This window comes from Miniopterus schreibersii, assembly GCF_964146895.1.
Source record: "Miniopterus schreibersii genome assembly, chromosome: 15".
Lineage (NCBI taxonomy): Eukaryota > Metazoa > Chordata > Mammalia > Chiroptera > Miniopteridae > Miniopterus > Miniopterus schreibersii.
Window position 1 is genome coordinate 41353254 of NC_138115.1, and position 19019 is coordinate 41372272.

Sequence of the window (19019 nt, forward strand, 5' to 3'; positions counted from 1 at the left end):
TCAAACTGTGTGCTTGCAAAGAAAATGCAGGGGTTTTGTCACCAATTACATAAAGCTGGGAGTTGATCTTACATGTAACTGTAACCATTTCCTGTAAGCACTTGCTCCTAATTTTATAAGGCTGTCACTTCTTGAGGCTTTACCCTAGAATGTACTTGTCTACTGCGGAAGAGGTCTATTGCGAAAGTTTATCCAGAGATAATAGTCTAACAGGGTATAAAACTCCATAGCATCGATTTGTCTGAAGTGTTTATTCCTAATTTTCAAACTCCTTTATCAAGCACTATTAGTTTTTCCATGACAAAAGAAAGAAAAAAGCAACCTGAAAGTAGGGTGTTTTTTTTTTCCATTAAAATACATACACACACACACAACACACATTGAACTGAGCTGACCTTATTTATACTATAAAATCTCTACTGGTTCTCTTCAAAATAGCAGCATAAAAACAAGTTAAATAATAAAATAAATTAAGTACCTAGGGTAACCCTCCTAGAAGAAAATGAGGTATTCTGAGTATAAAGTAATTTTTTTTTAAAGTATGGAAATTGAAAGACAAAATGTTAATGGTAGGCATATTATTCTCTATTTTTAAATCAGAACTCAAGCCCATTAATTTAGAAAAACAGTATCTATATTACATGGGAATGAGCAAAAGGAATGTCTTAAAACCTTATTTACTTAATTTCGAAGATAATGAAGTGGGCTGAAAAGTGTGCAGAATCACGGGGAGAAGAACTGGAATTTATTCCCGTTATATGTAGGTCTCAGTTTCTCAGTCTGTAAAGTGGGTGAACCACCCTGCTAGCACACAGCACTGTTCTAAACAGAAGATGAGTGTGAATTTACACTGTAGTCAGTTCAGTCTAGGTCATGTTCACACTCCACTGAATGTCACGGGAGGCGTGAAGATCTGCTGATTCAGTTTTACCCAACAAAACACAGATAAGGTTCGGAATAACCCATTTGAAGAAGCTTAGCTAAGAACTGCAGCGAATGCTTTCCATTAACTACACCGCCCAGGAACTCCCATTAGGCCTGAGAGGCCAAAAAAATGGGGCGATTCTCCTGTGAGCTAGTGAAGATTGCTTTCTATGGGCTCAGGCCATGTCGCTAAATCTAGTTCACAGGACCGCCTCCTTCGAGGTGCCAACTGTGGAGCAGAGATGGATCAAAGTCCTGGCCAGCATTTGGGTGCCAGTGTGGTCATCGTCTTATGCAAAGGACACGGATACTCACTTATTAGGCCCAGTTGCAAAGTCTGGAATTACTAACTGGAATAGAAAACAACCAAAGCCGAAATGGATTATCCTTTCCTAGCATATTATAACTCTTGGAAAATCATGACCAAAAGGGTAGAAATGAGCCACAACAGTTATCAACTCTGTGCTGAGATAAATTCGTAGTTGGTAAAAAATGTATTACCACTTGCTACAAATCTACTAGGATTTTTGAGAATCAAAGAAACATTTTCCAAAGCACATTTTTTTTCAGAGCACTAGTTCTAAGCAAAATGATTAGGTGCTACAAAAAAAAAAGTTTAGAAATGCTGGTTTAATGAACTTTAACTAGGCTGCTGTAAAATAATGACTCCTCAAGAGTTTTTATTACATGTCAATATCAAAGAAAAGAATATAGCATGCGGCATTGCTCAAGTGCATGGGAACACAGAAGGCTTTTTCTCACTTGAGCCTAGCATTCTATAAAAAATACATTGTAGGGAAAACTAAATCAAAGGATATTTAAAACCTATATAACACAGTCAAAGCACCTGTCTGAAACAGTCAGGGGACTATAATTATTCCCCGACGTCCTCTCCAAAGCAGTTTTGTTGGTAATGCAAACACCTGCCACAGGGCTCTAGATGTGAAATAATATTTGCTGAAATGTGACTCCAGAGCTCTATACTTATTTTAAAAATGGGTAGCAATCAGATACCTGAATACCTATTACCTGCTTAAGGACACGAGGACAATGAGTTGGATTAGGAATTTATTTAAACATTATATAAACACACTCTGGGGCTGGGAAAATTAATATATGTAATGAGCTCAGAATTATCAATGGCTAACATTGATAATTTGTCATTGGAAGTGGAAGTGGAAGGCTTTCTACTCGTATCAGTTTATTCTGCCGCTGGACAATAACTTACGGAGAAGCAGGCATTTGGTTGAGTTTGAAGATCCAGAGACAAGTAAAACTTAGTCCATGCCTTCAAGGAGATAATAGTCTGGACAGTTTTAATAGAAGAGTGATGAATGCTGCGAGATCACAGAGGACAGGGCACAGAAACCTCTGACAGTTTTCAACTATAAAGCTCAATTAGCAATGCCACCAGAGCTTTCAAAAGATCACTCTTGGTCCAAGTTACAAGGCTGTTCAATACAGATATGAATTGCACTCGGTTGGTCTAACTCTATTCTAACAGACAACAGTTCAGTTTGTCGGATTCGGAGTCGTTTCATTAAGGCTGTGTCTATGCAAATAGATATAGTAGGACAGTGCTTAGTTTACAGTGAAGATGCATTCATTCCAGAATTGCTTTACTGCCATAATTCTCCATAAATATTAAACAACTGATGAGCTAGTCTCCATTCAGACATCCCCTTGACTCAGAATCATCATGCCTCTTGGATACTGAAAGCTACATAAAACGTAGTAATTTGGGTTTTGCATATTTATGCATGGCCCTAATTTTTCAACTCAGCAAATTTAGAAGAATAAATATTCACAGGCTTGTGATTTTTTGTCATAGACATGATTTCTCTAATCTATGTGAATTGATGATTCTGGTTCTAAAGTTTTATAGTGTTCATCAAGTTTAGAAACTCAGAAATATAGTTGATTCTATAGAAAATTCTATTCTCAAAGAGTAGAACTTGGAATTTGCTGGGGGGATGTGTATTGGAAATAGGAATATGGGTCATACTTTCTGCTGGGTGACCATGTAATGTTTCTTTGGGGCTCCTTGTCTTCGTTGCAAAAATACCCGTTATCCCCAATACATATGTTACTGAATGCTCCACTTAGTGAAAAATGGTTTGAACATTCCATTGTTTATTTGGATGAAGAAAATTTGGAGAGTTCAAAGAGCTGAAAAGGAAATCCTGATGATGACATGAGAATGGGGTGGGGAGGGGACAAAGGAAGCTTCAGTATTATCTGCAACACTGTGTTTTTTTACGTATAGAAAATGGTGATGTGACAATAGCAAAATGATGGCATGTGCCCAATTCTGAATGTTGCTGCCTAAGTCTTTCTTGGATCATCCCTCTATTATTTTTATTTAGACAAGAAATTAGTACTAACAATATGATTCATTCATTCAACAAATAATTTGTTGAGAGCCTACTCTGTGATAGATGCCAGCAATGAAACAGAGACTGAAAAAGGGCATCATCCCTGTCCTCATGGAGTTTACGCTTTAGATACGAAAGTGAAATATTCGAGATCTGATAGAGGCTGTTTCCAAAGACAAAGCGAGCGAGTGGGGGTGAGTTAGCTTGTACTGATACTGTGGCGGTGGGCTGCCGTTAGTCCTGAATCAGTAAGAAGTAATTCTATGCTGGTAGGAACTGCCCTATTTTGGGTCAAGCTAGAGTTTAACTTGAGTCATGCAGCGGCCATGGGCCACGCATCTCATGTGATGTCTGCTTTTCTCGTTGGTTGCAATCCCAAGTTCACCTGCCTTTTTCTTTGATTCCCTCTAGTATATGACTGCTGCCGCTCCTATGCAAGGGACCTACATTCCCCAGTACACGCCTGTGCCTCCGACAGCTGTTTCTATTGAAGTAAGTCTGGTTCTGTCTTGTAGAAAGAGGGTCGGAGAGATACATCTCAGCCACATAGAGTGTGGTCCCCGTAACCCAAGGATCCCTTATGTGTGTGTGATTGTGCTGCTCTGGCGTTTGAAATTGCAAGCTCAGGATATGAAAATGTGTGCCTTTACTTGGCTCTGCCTGGGCTTTCCTTTGCACATAAAATAAGTTAATTTGCTATAAGGTATGAGGGAAGTGTCTTTTTCATATCTAGAGAAAAGATCAGAGGCCGTATCTCTACCCCATCAAATATTAACCACAAATACACATAAATAGGGAGGGAAAAGAGTTTGCAGCTATTTGTATGAGCTGGTTCTCTAGTGCCTTCTTACTCAGAGGGGTCCCTGGACCAGCATCGCAGGCATCATTGGGGAGCTTGTTTAAAACTGCAAACTCTCAGACACGACCCAGACCTACAGAATCAGAATTTGCATTTTTTAAAATTGAGGTAACACTGGTTTATAACATTCTGTAAGTTTCAGCTGTGTAACATTATAATTCAACATCTGTGTATACTACATGGAGCTCACCATGTAAAGTCTTGTTTCCATCTGTCACCAAATGTTTGACCCATTCGCCCTTCCTCCACCCCCTTCCTTCAGGTAACCATCAATCTGCTGTCTGTATCTATGAGTTTGTTTTTGTTTTGTTTGTTTATTAATTTTTCGTTTTATATTCCATATATGAGTGAAATCCGATGGTTTTTGTGCTTTCCATCTAATTTATTTCACTTAGTATGGTACCTCGTGATCCATTCACATTATCACAAATGGCAATATTTCACTGTTTATGGCTGAGTAGTATTCCACTGTATACATATGTACATTACATCTTCTTTAACCCATTCGTCCTTTGCTGCTACCAAGGTTTGGGAAACCCAGGCTTTTAAGAGGACACTATCATGTAATTTAGGAGCCCACAGAGGCCCAATTTTTAAATCGTTTATGTGTCCCAAACCTGTAGACCCCAAAGAATGTGTCAGTTATTATTAAACAGGTTTTAACAGGATTTTCAGAATTTTAAGACTATGCAATTAAAACACATTTTCTTTCCTATGTTTAGCTACCAGAAAGCATCTAGAACATGAGGAAATTATGAACCTGGACATTTAAACATAAATCTCTGCCACATAATTGCATTTCAACACCAAATGTTCAACAGAATAGGAACATTTTGATGACCATGAAATAATGAGACACATTCAACAGTGTGGCTTATTAAAAACTGTCTAATTATTGTGAAACCTAGAATTTAAAAAGAAGTCTTTCCTTAAGAAAAATAGAAGCACACTCTGATATATTGCCTTTAATTTATGTTTATAAGGATAAGCACTGATTTCTTTTCTATGTAAAAGTACTCACTGAAAAATTCACCTGTCTCCATACAATAGTGGTGGAAAGTTCAGAAAAAAATGCACAATAGTATTTGTGAGACAAGGGATTGAATTAATATAAGAGAATTTTCAGATTCTAAGCATCTCAGGGATCTTCTTTGGCAAAGAGTTGACCAAGAACATTTGAAACCCAACATCACTACAGGTGTCCAAGGCTGTAAGTAAAACCAGGAGAATATATTCAGACAGATGCCTTTTTTAGGCCTAGTAATTACTAAAGGAAACCACCTGTGCCTCTCTGGAAACCAGTATGTATCCCAAAAGATGACCAACCTGAGAAATTCATTCTTGCTGACATCTGTGAGATCAAGAGAATGAAGGGTAAGGGAAGGAGCAAATCAGAATTAAGGAGTTTTTGGACTCCTTTTCTGAAACCTCTAATGAATTCCAGGTTATATTGTGGAAAACAAAATAAAACAAATCAAACTGCTGAAGGGAGACTTTCTTAACAGTATTCTTTTAAAAGAATTCCAAACACTGACATTGATTTTTATTAAGGTCAGCGTTCATTGCTTTGCCTGATCATGTAGACATGGTACAGTGCATTATCCCAAGAAAATGCTTGAATATACAGTTTCTGTAGAAATCCTGCATGAATTTTTTTATTAATAATTTACCATTTAGTGTGGCTGAATACAACCTACATGGCTCAGCGGTTGAGCATGGACCTAGGATCCAGGAGATCCCCAGTTTGATTCCCGGTCAGGGCACGTGCCCGGGTTGCAGGCTCGATCCCCAGTAGGAGGCATGCAGCTGGTCAATGACTCTCATCATTGATGTTTCTCTCTCCCTTCCTCTTTCTGAAATCAATAAAGATATCTTTTTTGAAATAAATAAATAGATAAATAAATAAAAATTCTAAGTATGGGCAAAATGATTTCTGACCATTTGACCGCTCCGAGGACTTCTGATGGGAAGGCTCCTTGGTTGTACATAGAGGTGAATTTCTCAGCCCTTATCCAAATATGCTATGTAGTTTTCCTGTGAGGACTTATTGTGGCTTCACATAACTGAGTGCAATTATCCTCAAGCCAAATAGGAGAGTGGTATTCCCTGCAGTCCGGAAGAGGGCTTTTTGCTGAAGCTAATAAAGCTTGGTGTTCTTATTTGCCCCCTTAGGGTGTTGTTGCTGATACCTCTCCCCAGACAGTGGCACCTTCATCCCAGGACACCAGTGGTCAGCAGCAACAGATAGCAGTGGACACATCCAATGAACATGCATCTGCATATTCTTACCAACAGTCTAAGTAAGTTCTGGCTCTACTAAGCTCTTTCCCTCAAGATCAACCATCTTGACTTCACTCTCATGTTGCACCTGTTAGCTCTTGCTGCAATACAGACCATCCCAAACTTAGCGCCAAGCACTTACTTAGTTCATGATTATGTGGGCTGGCAGTTGGAGCTGACCTCAGGTGGATAGTTGACTGGACTTGCTCAAGCGTCTGGGGACAGCCGCCCGTCACTTTTGCAGCTCTGCTGCTGGGTGCGCGTTGGTTGCTGGTGGAGCGATGGAAGCGATGGAGCCACACGTTTTTGATCCTCTGGCAGGCTTTTCACACAGAAGTCTCAGACTCTGAAGAATGAGAGAGGAAGCCCAGGTGACCAGCATTTCTCAATTCTGTTTGTGACTCGTTTGCTGCCGCCCCTTTGGCCAAAGCACCACACATGGCCAAACCCGGGGTTCATTACCAAAAGGCTTGGGCGCGGAAAGGAGCATTGCATTCATTTTTACCAAAAATAAAAAAATCTACCATATGAATCCATATTTTGGAACAACTCTAATATCCCCACACGAAACTAAATAGTGAGACTGCATCTCGGTCTCCGTTTCCTCGCTCTTAAATAAAAACAGTAACACTCTCCTTGCAGAGTTGCTTTGAACATCCCTTGAAATCATTCACAAAAACTGGTACTGTAAAATATAAAACAGGGAGTAGGGTGTTATTCGGGAATAAATGGTGAAGCAAAAATCACGAAGTCAGAATTACTCTTGCAAATTCTTAAATCACTTAAGAAAAGTACAGTTGGCTTTGTGATGAGTAACTATGTAGATTAAAATTTGAGAGGTTTTGACTGAAACCAAAGAAATGAACAAAAGTTCACTCCATATACAGATGTCTTGTCATGCAAACTATTCTACTTTGCAGGTAACAATGAAAGCCCTGGTAAATAGAGAATTCCCAGTGATTCTTTCTGTCTGCATAGTGTTGTCCCATTTCTTCATCATCATTTCTCTTTAACCTCAATTCACATTTAGAGACTTGTTTGTTTTTGAAAGGTTAATCACAGTAATGAAGTCTTCTATATGTGGTTTAGCTTCTGAAGTCAGTCCTGTGAGTTAAATGTAATCAGAACATGACTCTTCACCTTACAAATATAAGGTATTATCATCATCATCATCATCATTACTATCACATAATAACTTTCAGAAAAGATCGAGTAAATAAAACGTTTTTTCTTTTAATTCACATATAGCCTGTGAATTACATGCACCAACAATATGGTAGACTCTGGCACTCAGTTCCAAGCATATTGGAATTTTTTTTAGTCTGCTCAGCAGATTATATGGGGAAAGGAGTAGAGATTGGTGATGTGAAAGCACAGTGAGAAACACTGGTGGGAGATGAGAGATACTGTATTTGCCACAATAATTTTTCAAGGCTTTGTGAGTAGGCGAAACTGCCTTGTCTGTTTTAAAGTGCAATGAGGAAACCAGTGATCCTAGACCCTTCTTGCTAACAGCTTAATGATGTCTGGATAAATAACTATGCTTTCATTTATCCAACCAACAATTATTGATTGAGTGCCTACTATGTGACAGGGAGTATTCTATATGCTAATGAAAGACTGATGGAAGAGGCAGACACCTCCCCCACTCTTGGAGTTTATTTTCTACTAGGAGCAGACTCAGAATCATGGGTCAAACAGCAAATACAATAGTACCTCTGTTTTCAAATGTAATCCATCCCAGAAACCCGTTCGAGTTCTGAAATGTTTGAAAACCGAGGGATCCACAGCCGACGGCTAGGCCTCAGGATCTTGCCCTCAGCAGAAGCCACGGGGCATGTTCGACTTCCGAGGCATGTGCGAAAACCAAAGCATTTACTTTCGGGTTTACAGCATTTGTAACCCGAAATGTTCGTCAATGGAGACGTTCGAAAACCGAGGCACCACTGTAATCAAAAAGAAACAGAATTTCAGAGCAGACTGCTTAAAAAGATTCTTGTGAAAGAAAGTGACCGCGTAGATACCTAAGATTTGTATCAGGGAAAGTCTCTCGTATAGACCTGGTCTGAAAGACACCTAGAGGCTAATCTCGGGGAGCTTTGGAGAAAAAACATTCTAGACAGAGCAGACAGAAATTCAAAGATCTGGAGTGGGGATCCGATGCTGAAGTGTGGTGGACAGGGCCACGGGTGAGAGTTGTAGAAGGTGATGTTGAACAGGTTAACTTTTTTAGAGCCTTCGGTTCTTTAGATACTTGACTTTGTGTTGAGTAATTATCCCTGGTTTTATGTTAAGTGAGCTAGAAAACCTTTGGAGGTGTTTAAGAGAAGAAATGACAGAATTTTATTTACGTTTCAATGACTCTGTTACCAATGGACACTGGGTATAGAGGGATATATTTCAGGATGGCTTTCAGGATGCAGATTTCCCCCTCTTGCAATTGTCCAGACCCTCCTCCTCTCCCTGCCTAAATAACTTAGCTCTAGCCGCCCCTACTTGTCAGCCCATGATAAGATGCTCTTTCTCAGGGTCCCCACCTTTCATGGTCATTGTACGATGTGATGGAGAGGCGAGTGCTCTGCCTGCCCAGAGAGAGCATCTCTGCCTCTCGTGGATTCTGGTGAGGGTCTTGCCATCCGCCTTCTCACCTAGGCCCTGTTTCACTTACAGTACCTTATGCCGGGTACTATTCTAAGAGACAGGATCCATGCCCTCGAGGATTTTCAGTCTAGAACAGGATTTAGATCTACACGTAGACAAGGAGACTGCAAGGAAGAAAATGAACAGGACTCTTCTTTAAGGTACTATAATAAGTCATAGAAGAATGCATTTAATTTTTCTTGGTTGTGTAAGCTTCAGTGGAGGTTGTGGCAACTGGAACTGTGTTCTTACAGGAAGGAGCAATGTTCCAGGTGGAATAATGTCCTGATCAGTGTCCAGGGTGGGGAAACTCAGAACATTTCTTTGAGAAGTAGATACAGAGTAGTAGAATAGTGTAAAGAGGCAGACTGAACCCAGATTCTCATATCAGGCACCATACCCAGGTGCCTGAACAGCATTTCCTTAGTCCTTTGCATGTTCTTCCAGTTGAAGTAGCTGGATTTGGAAGCAGTGCAGCAGACAGTCCTATCATTGCCGTCGTTCAGACAAAGGGAACAGAGTTCTGAAGTAGGACGGTGGCAAGTGTAATGGTGGGGGTCGGGAGATAGAATGAAGTAAGAAAACGAGGGGCCAGGACTTTTAAAAGTTCAAGCAATACCGTGGGGTTACTGATGCCACGAACAGGGGCAGATGACATAAAATCAGGGGGCCCTGATTTGTGGAGAAAGATGAGGAATTGAATCATCCTTATGATGAGTCCATGCAAAGAAGCATTATTCCTCGAAATATTTGAGGAAGCCTGGATCTGACCTCAGAAAACTTGAAGTGTTCAAGTTTAAAACTGGTGGCACCATGGTCATGCGCCTTGAGCATGGATTCTTACGGTGCTAGTGCAGAGCTCTGCGCAGATAATAAACATCGAGACGAGAGGCCCCCCAGCCCGTGTCCTCGTGGGGTGAGAGTTATGGTGAGGGGTGCCCCCGCTTGACGTTTCCTCGCACTCATGCCGGACCGTGTGTTACAGGATGGTCCGCAGGGTGTGCTCGTTGCTGCAACGTGACAGAGATGAAAGCACCCTGGAACACGGAGCGTTTCAAATGTGTGACATGCCGAAACCACTTGCGTTGCCTCGCGGACGTTTCTTTTACAGCCCCAGCGCTATTCTTTCAAATAATCTAAAAACACTCAACGTGGAAAAATTCACTCAGGTTAGATTCTACCATTTTCTCGAGGGAGGACTATGTTATCCTTATAAAGGCCACCAGAAATCTACTCGAACAGTCTTGTTTTGAGGTCAAGGCACAAGCAAAATCCTTAAAGTTATAGGCTCCAAATTTCTCTGCAAAACTGTTATCTTTTCAGTTCATGTAAGAGTGGTATTTCTAAAATATTTTCGACAATCCATGTTATCTGGAGTACTCCAGATTCACAATTAGCAGCTTATTTCCATCTTCATTATACTAATTGTCATCCCCTTACTTTCATTAGGCAGCTCATTTCTAACAATCATTATGTTAATTGAGATATGGATAGTTTAAAGTGCTTGTACCAACCTCTGTCCTTTCTCATTAAGTGATAGCTGACCTCCTGTGGGGTGTGAAATTCTGATTCTGGTAGCTGAGTGCCCCTGAAAAGCTGTTTAACCCATCACACATACATTTAACATCATAATGTCTAATACTAAAGTTATTTTAAAGTAAATTAGAAACATCACTGCAGAAGGCCACAGGATAAATGTTTTGGGGATCTATGTCAGCAAATATTTTAATATTCCAGATTTTACTTCCCAAGCTAAAAAACACATCTTCACATTTGTATTCATGTTTTTTCTTTTTCTTCCATTGTTAAAAGACACTATTACTACAAAAGGGACTCTGGAATCTTATCGGGAAAGGCAAAATTGGTACCTGTGGTTTATTTTGGAAATTCCATGGAAATTTCAGTCCCTGCCCAAGTTATCAGTTTTCCTTTGTGCTTGTAGGAAATCTTAAAAACAAGAAGGACTTGAAACACTGTTTTCAAGCAGCATTAGATTCTAATATGCAAAATCGAAAGCCCTTGATTCAAATTCCATCTTGGCCACTGACTAATTGTCATTCAACCCTTCGGAGCCTCCTATCCCTCTTCTTTAGAGTGAGAGATTAGATTGTCCTCTGAGGAGTATAAACTAGATTTCTGGTACTGGGGAGGATTAGCCAACCTTCCCTGGAGTTGGGAAACCTGCTGTAACCTCAGTGAAAGGTTTCCTTAATTGCAGTTCTCTTCAGACCTATTAACATGCTAATGGATGCGACCTCCTAGAGGGCCAGACAAAGATTTCAGATGTTTTACCTCCTGAAAGATTAGTGCATCCTGCCCTCCAAGAGTTTTGTTTTAACATATTAAACTATTACAGAACTCTATCAAAATGTTTTATTGTCCACACCATGATGATTTTGATACTAATTTAAAAGATGGCCTTCTTTCAAAACCAGGCTTTTTTGTATTGGATACTCTTCTTGATGCCCTATTCATATGCCTGGCTTGCCTGTGGGTGATCCAGGAGTGGGAGTCCAGTGTGCAATTTTCCCAAAACTCTGGACCACAGAATCCCTCTTTTCATACGTCATCACCTGAGGCCCATCTGTGAGGAACAACACCAGGGAATATTAATTATTAGGTAATCTCTAAGACTTGTTCCAGCTCGAAAAGCCTAGAATTCTAAAGTTATAGTTTGCTGCTTCCTAATCTATTCAATCTGCTTTTCTTTGTGTGTGTGTGTGTGTGTGTGTGTGTGTGTGTGTGTGTGAATGGGGGTGGGGATGGGGGAGTTGGGGGGTGAGAGGGTTCAAAATGGCTCTGATCTTAAATTCAAAGCCCTCATCTTCCAACATCCACACTGACCTTAGAAGGCCCTTGTCTCAACCCCAAACTGCAAAGTCTTTTACTCTTCTAGCCTCCTCTTGAACGCCAGTTCCCTGTACACGGTAAGTATGTTAATGATGTGTGAATTATATCCTTGATTGCCATGCTTACATGTCCTTTGAGCTTGTAAGTAACAATATTCTGTTTGCACAGAACTTTACAGTTTGCAAATAATTTTAATACTCATCTCATCCACACGAATACCTCTTTTTAAGTTGCAGCCAATTTTATTTCTAAAATAACCTCACCGTCTAACTTACAGCATTCTTGTTTGTAATGATCACAGCCTTGAAAACTTAGAAACTTGTTTTTATGGGTATAGTGCAATTCACAATTATTATTTAAATGTGCACTTTACCTGGGACAGAGAAGGTAGACAGGAGTGAATTCAGTTCTGAAAAATAGCAACATTTTCCCCCCTCAGACTTCAGCTAGCAACCATGAACATGTAAAGTACAGTGACTTATTTCTCCTCATTTGTTTTCATGTAACACTGAGACTACTCGAAGGGTCGAGCAAGTGACGGGAGAGGGCTATTAGAAGCATTTGCGTAAGGTTATAAAACTTGACAGTAGCTCCAGCCTAGCTCATGAATATGGAAGCTGCAGGACCAGTGCACATGACGCACCTGAGCAGGGAGGGTGCTCTGGTCAGCGTGGTCCATTGAGCAAGACACTGTTCAGTGAGCAGCTCTTACAGAGACACATGGTATTTAAGGCGTTTTCTGCTCCGTGTACAATAACACCAGGGTTGAAGATGGGAGTAGGAGCAAAAAATAGATCCAAAAAATAAACAAAAACACAAAACCATTCAAGATAGGTTTTTAGAGATAAATGGAGTAAGTCTACACTTTGCAAAGGTACAGAGAGAGATCAAATATATACCTTGGTTTCCATGACCACTACTAATAAAATTTCCCTTACTGTTGCTCCTATTATGAAAGTTTTAATTGCATTTCTCACTTTCTTGCATAACTCAGAAGAAAAGGTACTTCTAGAGACTTAAACTATTGGTTAAAAATGGATATATTCAGTTTACCAACTAGTCGTTCCCCTTACATGATTCTAGGTATAAGTTAATCTGGATTCTAGGAGCCATAGCTGACTCCTATGAGGACTTTTTGCAAATTAGGAAAAGCAATCCCTCTGGGCCATCCCAGGCTAACTGCCATGTAGTTTAAATCATTGTCAAGGGCTTGCTGTCAAAGTGAATAAGGCCCGTTTGCTCGGTTTGAATGCAGCCCTGCACCAGAGTACATAGTTTGGGGAACAGACTAGTGGCTGGAGCTTAGCCCCACTGTGCTCCCTCAGCCGTGCATCTTGTACAGTGAACAACCTGTACAACCATACGCAGCAGCCCGAAGTTTCTTCTACTAAATTAAGCAAATGAGCGTCAGAAAAACCTGCAGAGCACTAAGAGCACTAAGGCCTTCGCCTACACACATATGACCTCCAGATAGTTTAGATTCTTCTTTTTATAGCACACCCCCGATGTTATTTAGCAAAATTCTAATCTGTAGGTGGAAAAGTTAAGAATAAAGTTCAACCCTCTAGAAGCTCAACCCTGCAATAGAGATGGGGCAGCAGCAGAGGCCATTATTTGGACTGGGCCAGGCAAAGTGGCATATAGTAAAAGTTACTTTAGCCTAGTGAAACACCTACTATGTGCATGCCACTCTGCCAGACTTCTGGAAGGTATAAAGTGAAAATAAAATATAGTCCCTGCTCTCAAGAATTCAAAATCTTGATGAGATATATAAGCAAGGAAGAAGAGGGAAAGTGAACAAAACTCCTTGCCCTCTTAACCACATTACTTAATTCCCCGGGACAATAAGACTAACGTGAACATCCTTGGTGAACACCGTAGATAACATACAGTCCATTGCTGTATCTTGGGTATATAGTGGGGACTCACACATTTGCTGACTGAGTGAATGATGAATCCCATGGGAGTTTTGAAGGGATAGACATGTGCAAAGAATTTCTGGGGAAGCTACAACATAAGCCAGGCAACAAAAATAGGCTCCATTTGCAAAGGGATTGTTTTTTATCTGGGTATATTTGTAATATTTATTACTTTAGAACTGAAAGATATTCTTGACCCATAAGCCTTGCTATTTAATGTGAACATACTTTCTGGCTCAAATATATATTTGTGAGAAAGTGGCAGAATTTGACACTTGAATCGGCCCAATATGCTTTTACAACTTCATTGTAAATAACATGACTGTTATTTTTAAAGAGCTTAGTATCTTTTTAAGAGGCCTCAATGGACAAGAGCACAGAAGGAGATTTCAGAGTTGCTTTGTGTAATAACCACTCTTGTTCAATTGTTTTCACAGACCATAAACAAGACTGAAGAATGTCCGTCCGAAACTTTGCCTTGAATGAAGAGACTTCATTGAACAAGAAGTTGGCTTCCAGTTTGCACAGGCGTCAATGGAATGCTTTTTTTTTTTTAATTTTGTACTTTACCCAACGAAAACAAAGCGTTTTGTGTGCTGTGCAAATGGGTCCTTCATGTGGTCTGACAGTTTATTTTTTGCCATCATTTTTTAAATTAAAGTAAAAAAATAAAATCCCAGAAGAGGAAAAACAACAAAAACGAAACATGGAAGGTTGACATTTTATCTGGAAGAACATTTGAAGTCAGAATTGACCTGAAGGTGTAGATAGATTTTTTTTTTTTTTTAACAGAAAATCGGATGTCAAGAGGTGGGCAAGCAGAAATGGAAACTAATTGTCTTCCTCAGTAATTAAGCTACTCTCTTTTTTTCCTTCTTGTTTAAATGTGGGTTGTTTTTTAATTTTTTTTCTTAGAAATATTTAGGTAAGGTTTATCTTGAATCTTAATTGCCTTAATTTTAAGGACGTCAAAGGCTCTCGAGGCAAGCTGTCAACGTCTTGTTAAAAAAAATCCAGAAAGAATTGAAATATTGTGCCGGCTTTAACTGGTGCAGAAGCTTAAGACTGAGTTTTTAGGGTGAAAAAAAAAAAACTGTACAGTTTAAAAGAAAATGTTTTTCTTCATTTGAAGAAAATTTGTTGATAAAAAGAAACCATGGCAACTGCAAGAATTGGAAAAATGCTGGGACTTTTCATGAACTTTGTCTTAAGTGTTGAACCATTCGAGAAGGCTAAAACATTTTATGGTAAAGTTATTAAGGTTGGTTTAAAAAAAAAAAAACTGCATTAGAAATAATGCGTGTTTGGGGGGCAGAATGCAGATTTTTTTAATTTACAAAGCGTGATTGCTAGCAAAAGCATTAGTGCTTTTTATCTGCAGTCTTTTTTATGAGCTTTACAGAGTTTTTAGTCAGCTTTGCTTGTCACATTGCAAAACCTAGCTTAAGAGCATTAAAAAAAAACAAAAAACAAAAAACTTAAGTAGATAGGAGCTTATGGTCAAAAGTGCAAAACAAAACAAACAAAAAAAAAACAAAAAACAAAAAAAGCAATAGATAGAGAAATTGTTGACAATTTCTGTAGTCTTTCCTAGTTGTGATCAAATTCAGCCTATGGATGGCCTATTTTATACCAAAGATGAAGTGGTACCCTATTGCAGTCCAGAAGATAGAGGTTGTTTTTCTTTACTTTTCTCTTAAAATTTTTATTTGACCTACATGGCCGGACCAGTTCTTACTTTGTTGTTTGTTTAAACTACCTTCCACTGGTATTTTACATACTGCAAAAAGAAAAATTTTTTTTGTATATTTGTTGTTAGTAGAATCTTGCACCTGCTGTGTTCAGCGGTTTCAGCATGAAGAGTTCTGGATACCAACTGATAGAGCCAAATGGCTTTCAATTCCATGAGCTTTTCCACTTCCTTGCTAGCTCTCTTGAGTAGTGAAACCTGTATGGATGGCCACCAACCAGCTAAGACACTTTTTTAACAGGTTGAAATGTTTTTGTGAATTTTGAACGAAAGACACTTCCTGAACCTGGTCTGAAGGGTCACTTGTCAAAAAGAAGCTTAGTGATATTCTGTTAAGTGGTGAGTGGTCTCCTGAAAAGGTCTCATTGCATTTGTAACACTAGTCTTCCTTCTAAATTCCAACACCTCTTGATTTTGTCTTTTGCACCTTAGTCTTTGTCATCATCCACCATGAATAGTCACCTTGATTCTGCAGTTGGGAAGGGATATCTTCTTTTTGCCTTTTTTCATTGTATTTTCATATCCTGGTGTTGTCAGAAGAAAGACAAAATAGGCCTTTTTATTTCAGTTTAACTCTCTGAGGCAAGTAGGACCAATAAGATTGAGTACTCTATTAGTGGGATTTAGGTAAGCTTTTAATATGCTAGTTGACAATCAAGAAATTCTATGATTTATATTAATAAGAACCAAAACAATTGGGTTTGATCAATCATTAAAGCCAAAGGAGATATATTTGCATTGAGAAGGGTGCAAAACTTTCTCAAAAATGGATTAAATTGATGTAACAAACATCTCTGCATATTTGGTTCATGAAATCCATATTCTGCCTGTACAGTTTTACCTGAAACTAAGGACAATGAAACTTTGTTAACTGAACCATGCCCTAGAATTGCTTTCTGAATGAACCATTAGAATCAAATAAGTGAAACTCTCTTCACAAACTGAGTCATAGGAACCTGTCTTAGTCCAGAAAGAAGAGGTAAATACGTGAAGTGCACTATAAAAGAAAGCAAAGTAGGCTTTTAAAAACATTGAAACAAATTTCAAAGATAAATGATATTCCCATTAGGTCAACATGAGCAATGAGTTTGACTCATATGAAAGTGTCAATATTCTACTTTTTGTGACTTACAAACAGAAAAGCCTAGTGTGGAAACAGACCTGGTTCTCTTATTTGCAACACCATGTATTGAAAACTCAAATCTAGAGAGTGACTCCCTATCTTTGTGATCAAATTAGAGGCGAAAATATATCCAAGAAAATGGAACGTGCTACAGAGAAATTCAAACTGGTCACATCCATCCTTATGATTTTCCATGCTTTCAAAAGAATCCTACGTTTCTACTTCCTTCTGTTCCATCCTTCAGCCTCTCATGTATTTTAAGGGTGGCACTTAAGTTTTATCTTTGAGAAGTGGGCCCCCAAGTTTCAGGGGGTATAAACAAACATGTATGGGAACTGTATTTTCTGTTTCTTTTTTCACTCTCTGAACTCTTTGTATAAATAAGGATGATCCTGGGCATAATTCATTTGAATATGAAACCAACATGCTTTCTTTTGTTTCTGTAAAAAATAATAATAATAATAATGTGATACAAAGAAAGTCTCATTTACACAATCAACAATGAGGCTAAGAGGTAGCTACCATGTGGCTGATGAGTGTGCCTAGGTAACTTCCTGTTTCTATTCAAAACAACTGCTTTATTTATACATTCAGAAACATTTTTTTCAACTATGAAATTTCAATGATCTCAATTTTTTTAAGCCACTTCAGGCAAAAGGAAATTACCTGTCATTTTATGTATTCATGTGTGTTTTGTGTTTGGATTTTTTATATCATGCCATTCTATAAAATATCTTATTTCAAGTCAAAAAGAAAAAAAGAAGGGAAAAATGGCACATGTTCAAATTTGCATCTGTCATCTTAACTAATCATTGTTTTAAGAGTCATGTCTGGGGGGAAAAGCATCAACAGGTAAGCAGCATTACATTGTATTACAAATAAAACAAACCAAAATATGTGTCCAATATATGCAGACATCAGGAATTTTAATTTAATCAACAATCGATATGTTGGTTATTTTAATCCTGTTTAGGACTGTAATCGTTTTTGTTTTTGAAGTATTCTGGTTCACCAGGTTTTCACGCATTTATTCAGATATTCAGTTTTCCCTTTCAACTGTAGTTGCCAAAATGTAATCTAAACATTAGGAGACAAACTATAGCCAGAATCCAAATGGCATAAACACTATCTCATCCAAACTGTAGTCACATGGTCAGTGGAGGAGTGCAGTTTTTTCTGTTTTTATTGTTTTTAAATACTGATAAGCTATTGTCAGGGGTGGCAAAGTATGCCTAGTGGCTGGGGCTCCTCATGGTCTCCTGAAAATGTCATGGACCCTAAGTGAACTAAATGTGATACTAGCAGGGGCTGGTGACTGTCCTTGAACACTGGCATGTCTTGAGTATTGCTGGTCACATAATATTCTAAAAAAAAATCCTCTAGCTGACTCCAGTTCGGTCAGGGTTAGTTTGTTTCCTTGGTAGATTTCAATTGTTCAGGTGTTGTCTCCATGCTTCACCTGAATCAATTCTTCCTGTGACCTTAACGGATCTGCCACATTTGACAGCATGTAAGACTCACCTTCACCTTTCCTAATGAAAACCACACGGTGTTAAAAGCGCTCACCTTAGAGCTGGGAGGCTGAGAGCAGGTGGCTGGATGGGACTGGAAATTCGCTGTACCTGCAGAATGCACCGACCCTTTGCAAAAGTGCTTTAAAACTATTTTTAATTCACAAAAAAAGTACTTTTCCCCCCCAAAACAAATTTATTTGAATAATCGGGATGCCATTAGATACCTATGTACCTTTTACAGTGGCCTAAAATCTCCATTCATGCAAAGTGAGATTTGATTTAAATAGGACCTTTGCAGTCTTCACGACTGAGAAGTTTCAATGTGCTGTCTAGACAGATTATAATGTTAGTAGGAGACTAAAAATACATTTGACAATTGAGCCTCATGCTTCATTTGAGCACACACACCATTGCAGATGAGCTGATAAACAGAAATTCTTAAGTGGGTTTCAGTGATAAATGTTTTCATATGATAGGAAATCAAGTGAAAGGATAATATTTGTGTATAACAACACTTGGCACGTTTGAGGATCACTTCAAAATAAAGTTAAAACATGTCATGGAGCCCTTGATCTGTATTATCTTGTCCACAGTGGGGAGTAAAGGAGGAGATTTTGTTTTCATGTTATTGTGGCTGGCATGCTTCAAAATTTGGAGCTCCCTGGGACTGACAGCCTCTCACGCAATCTGAGGGGCCGATGTGATTGAAACAGGCTCATTGATTCCCTGCACTGTCCCCTTCCTGTGGCGGATGATAATGGGATTTCATTAATGAATCAACTCGT

At 39.0% G+C, this 19019-nt stretch overlaps 1 protein-coding gene across 19 annotated transcripts in view; it reads left to right on the plus strand.

The window, feature by feature from the left end:
- Window positions 1-17467, plus strand: part of RBMS3 (RNA binding motif single stranded interacting protein 3) — a gene marked incomplete at its 3' end in the record, with an annotated part of 558684 nt that extends 541217 nt beyond the window's left edge. For 10 of the 19 annotated variants that reach the window (XM_081160710.1, XM_081160713.1, XM_081160711.1 and 7 more), the window contains 3 exons: window positions 3711-3791; window positions 6331-6458; window positions 14285-15357. In XM_081160710.1, the coding sequence (XP_081016836.1) occupies window positions 3711-3791; window positions 6331-6458; window positions 14285-14291 (216 nt within the window). Of the gene's footprint in view, window positions 1-3710; window positions 3792-6330; window positions 6463-14284 lie in introns of those variants that run through there. The other 9 variants (XM_081160719.1, XM_081160709.1, XM_081160723.1 and 6 more) reach the window with 2 other exon arrangements.
- Between the last annotated feature and the right edge of the window lie 1552 nt (window positions 17468-19019).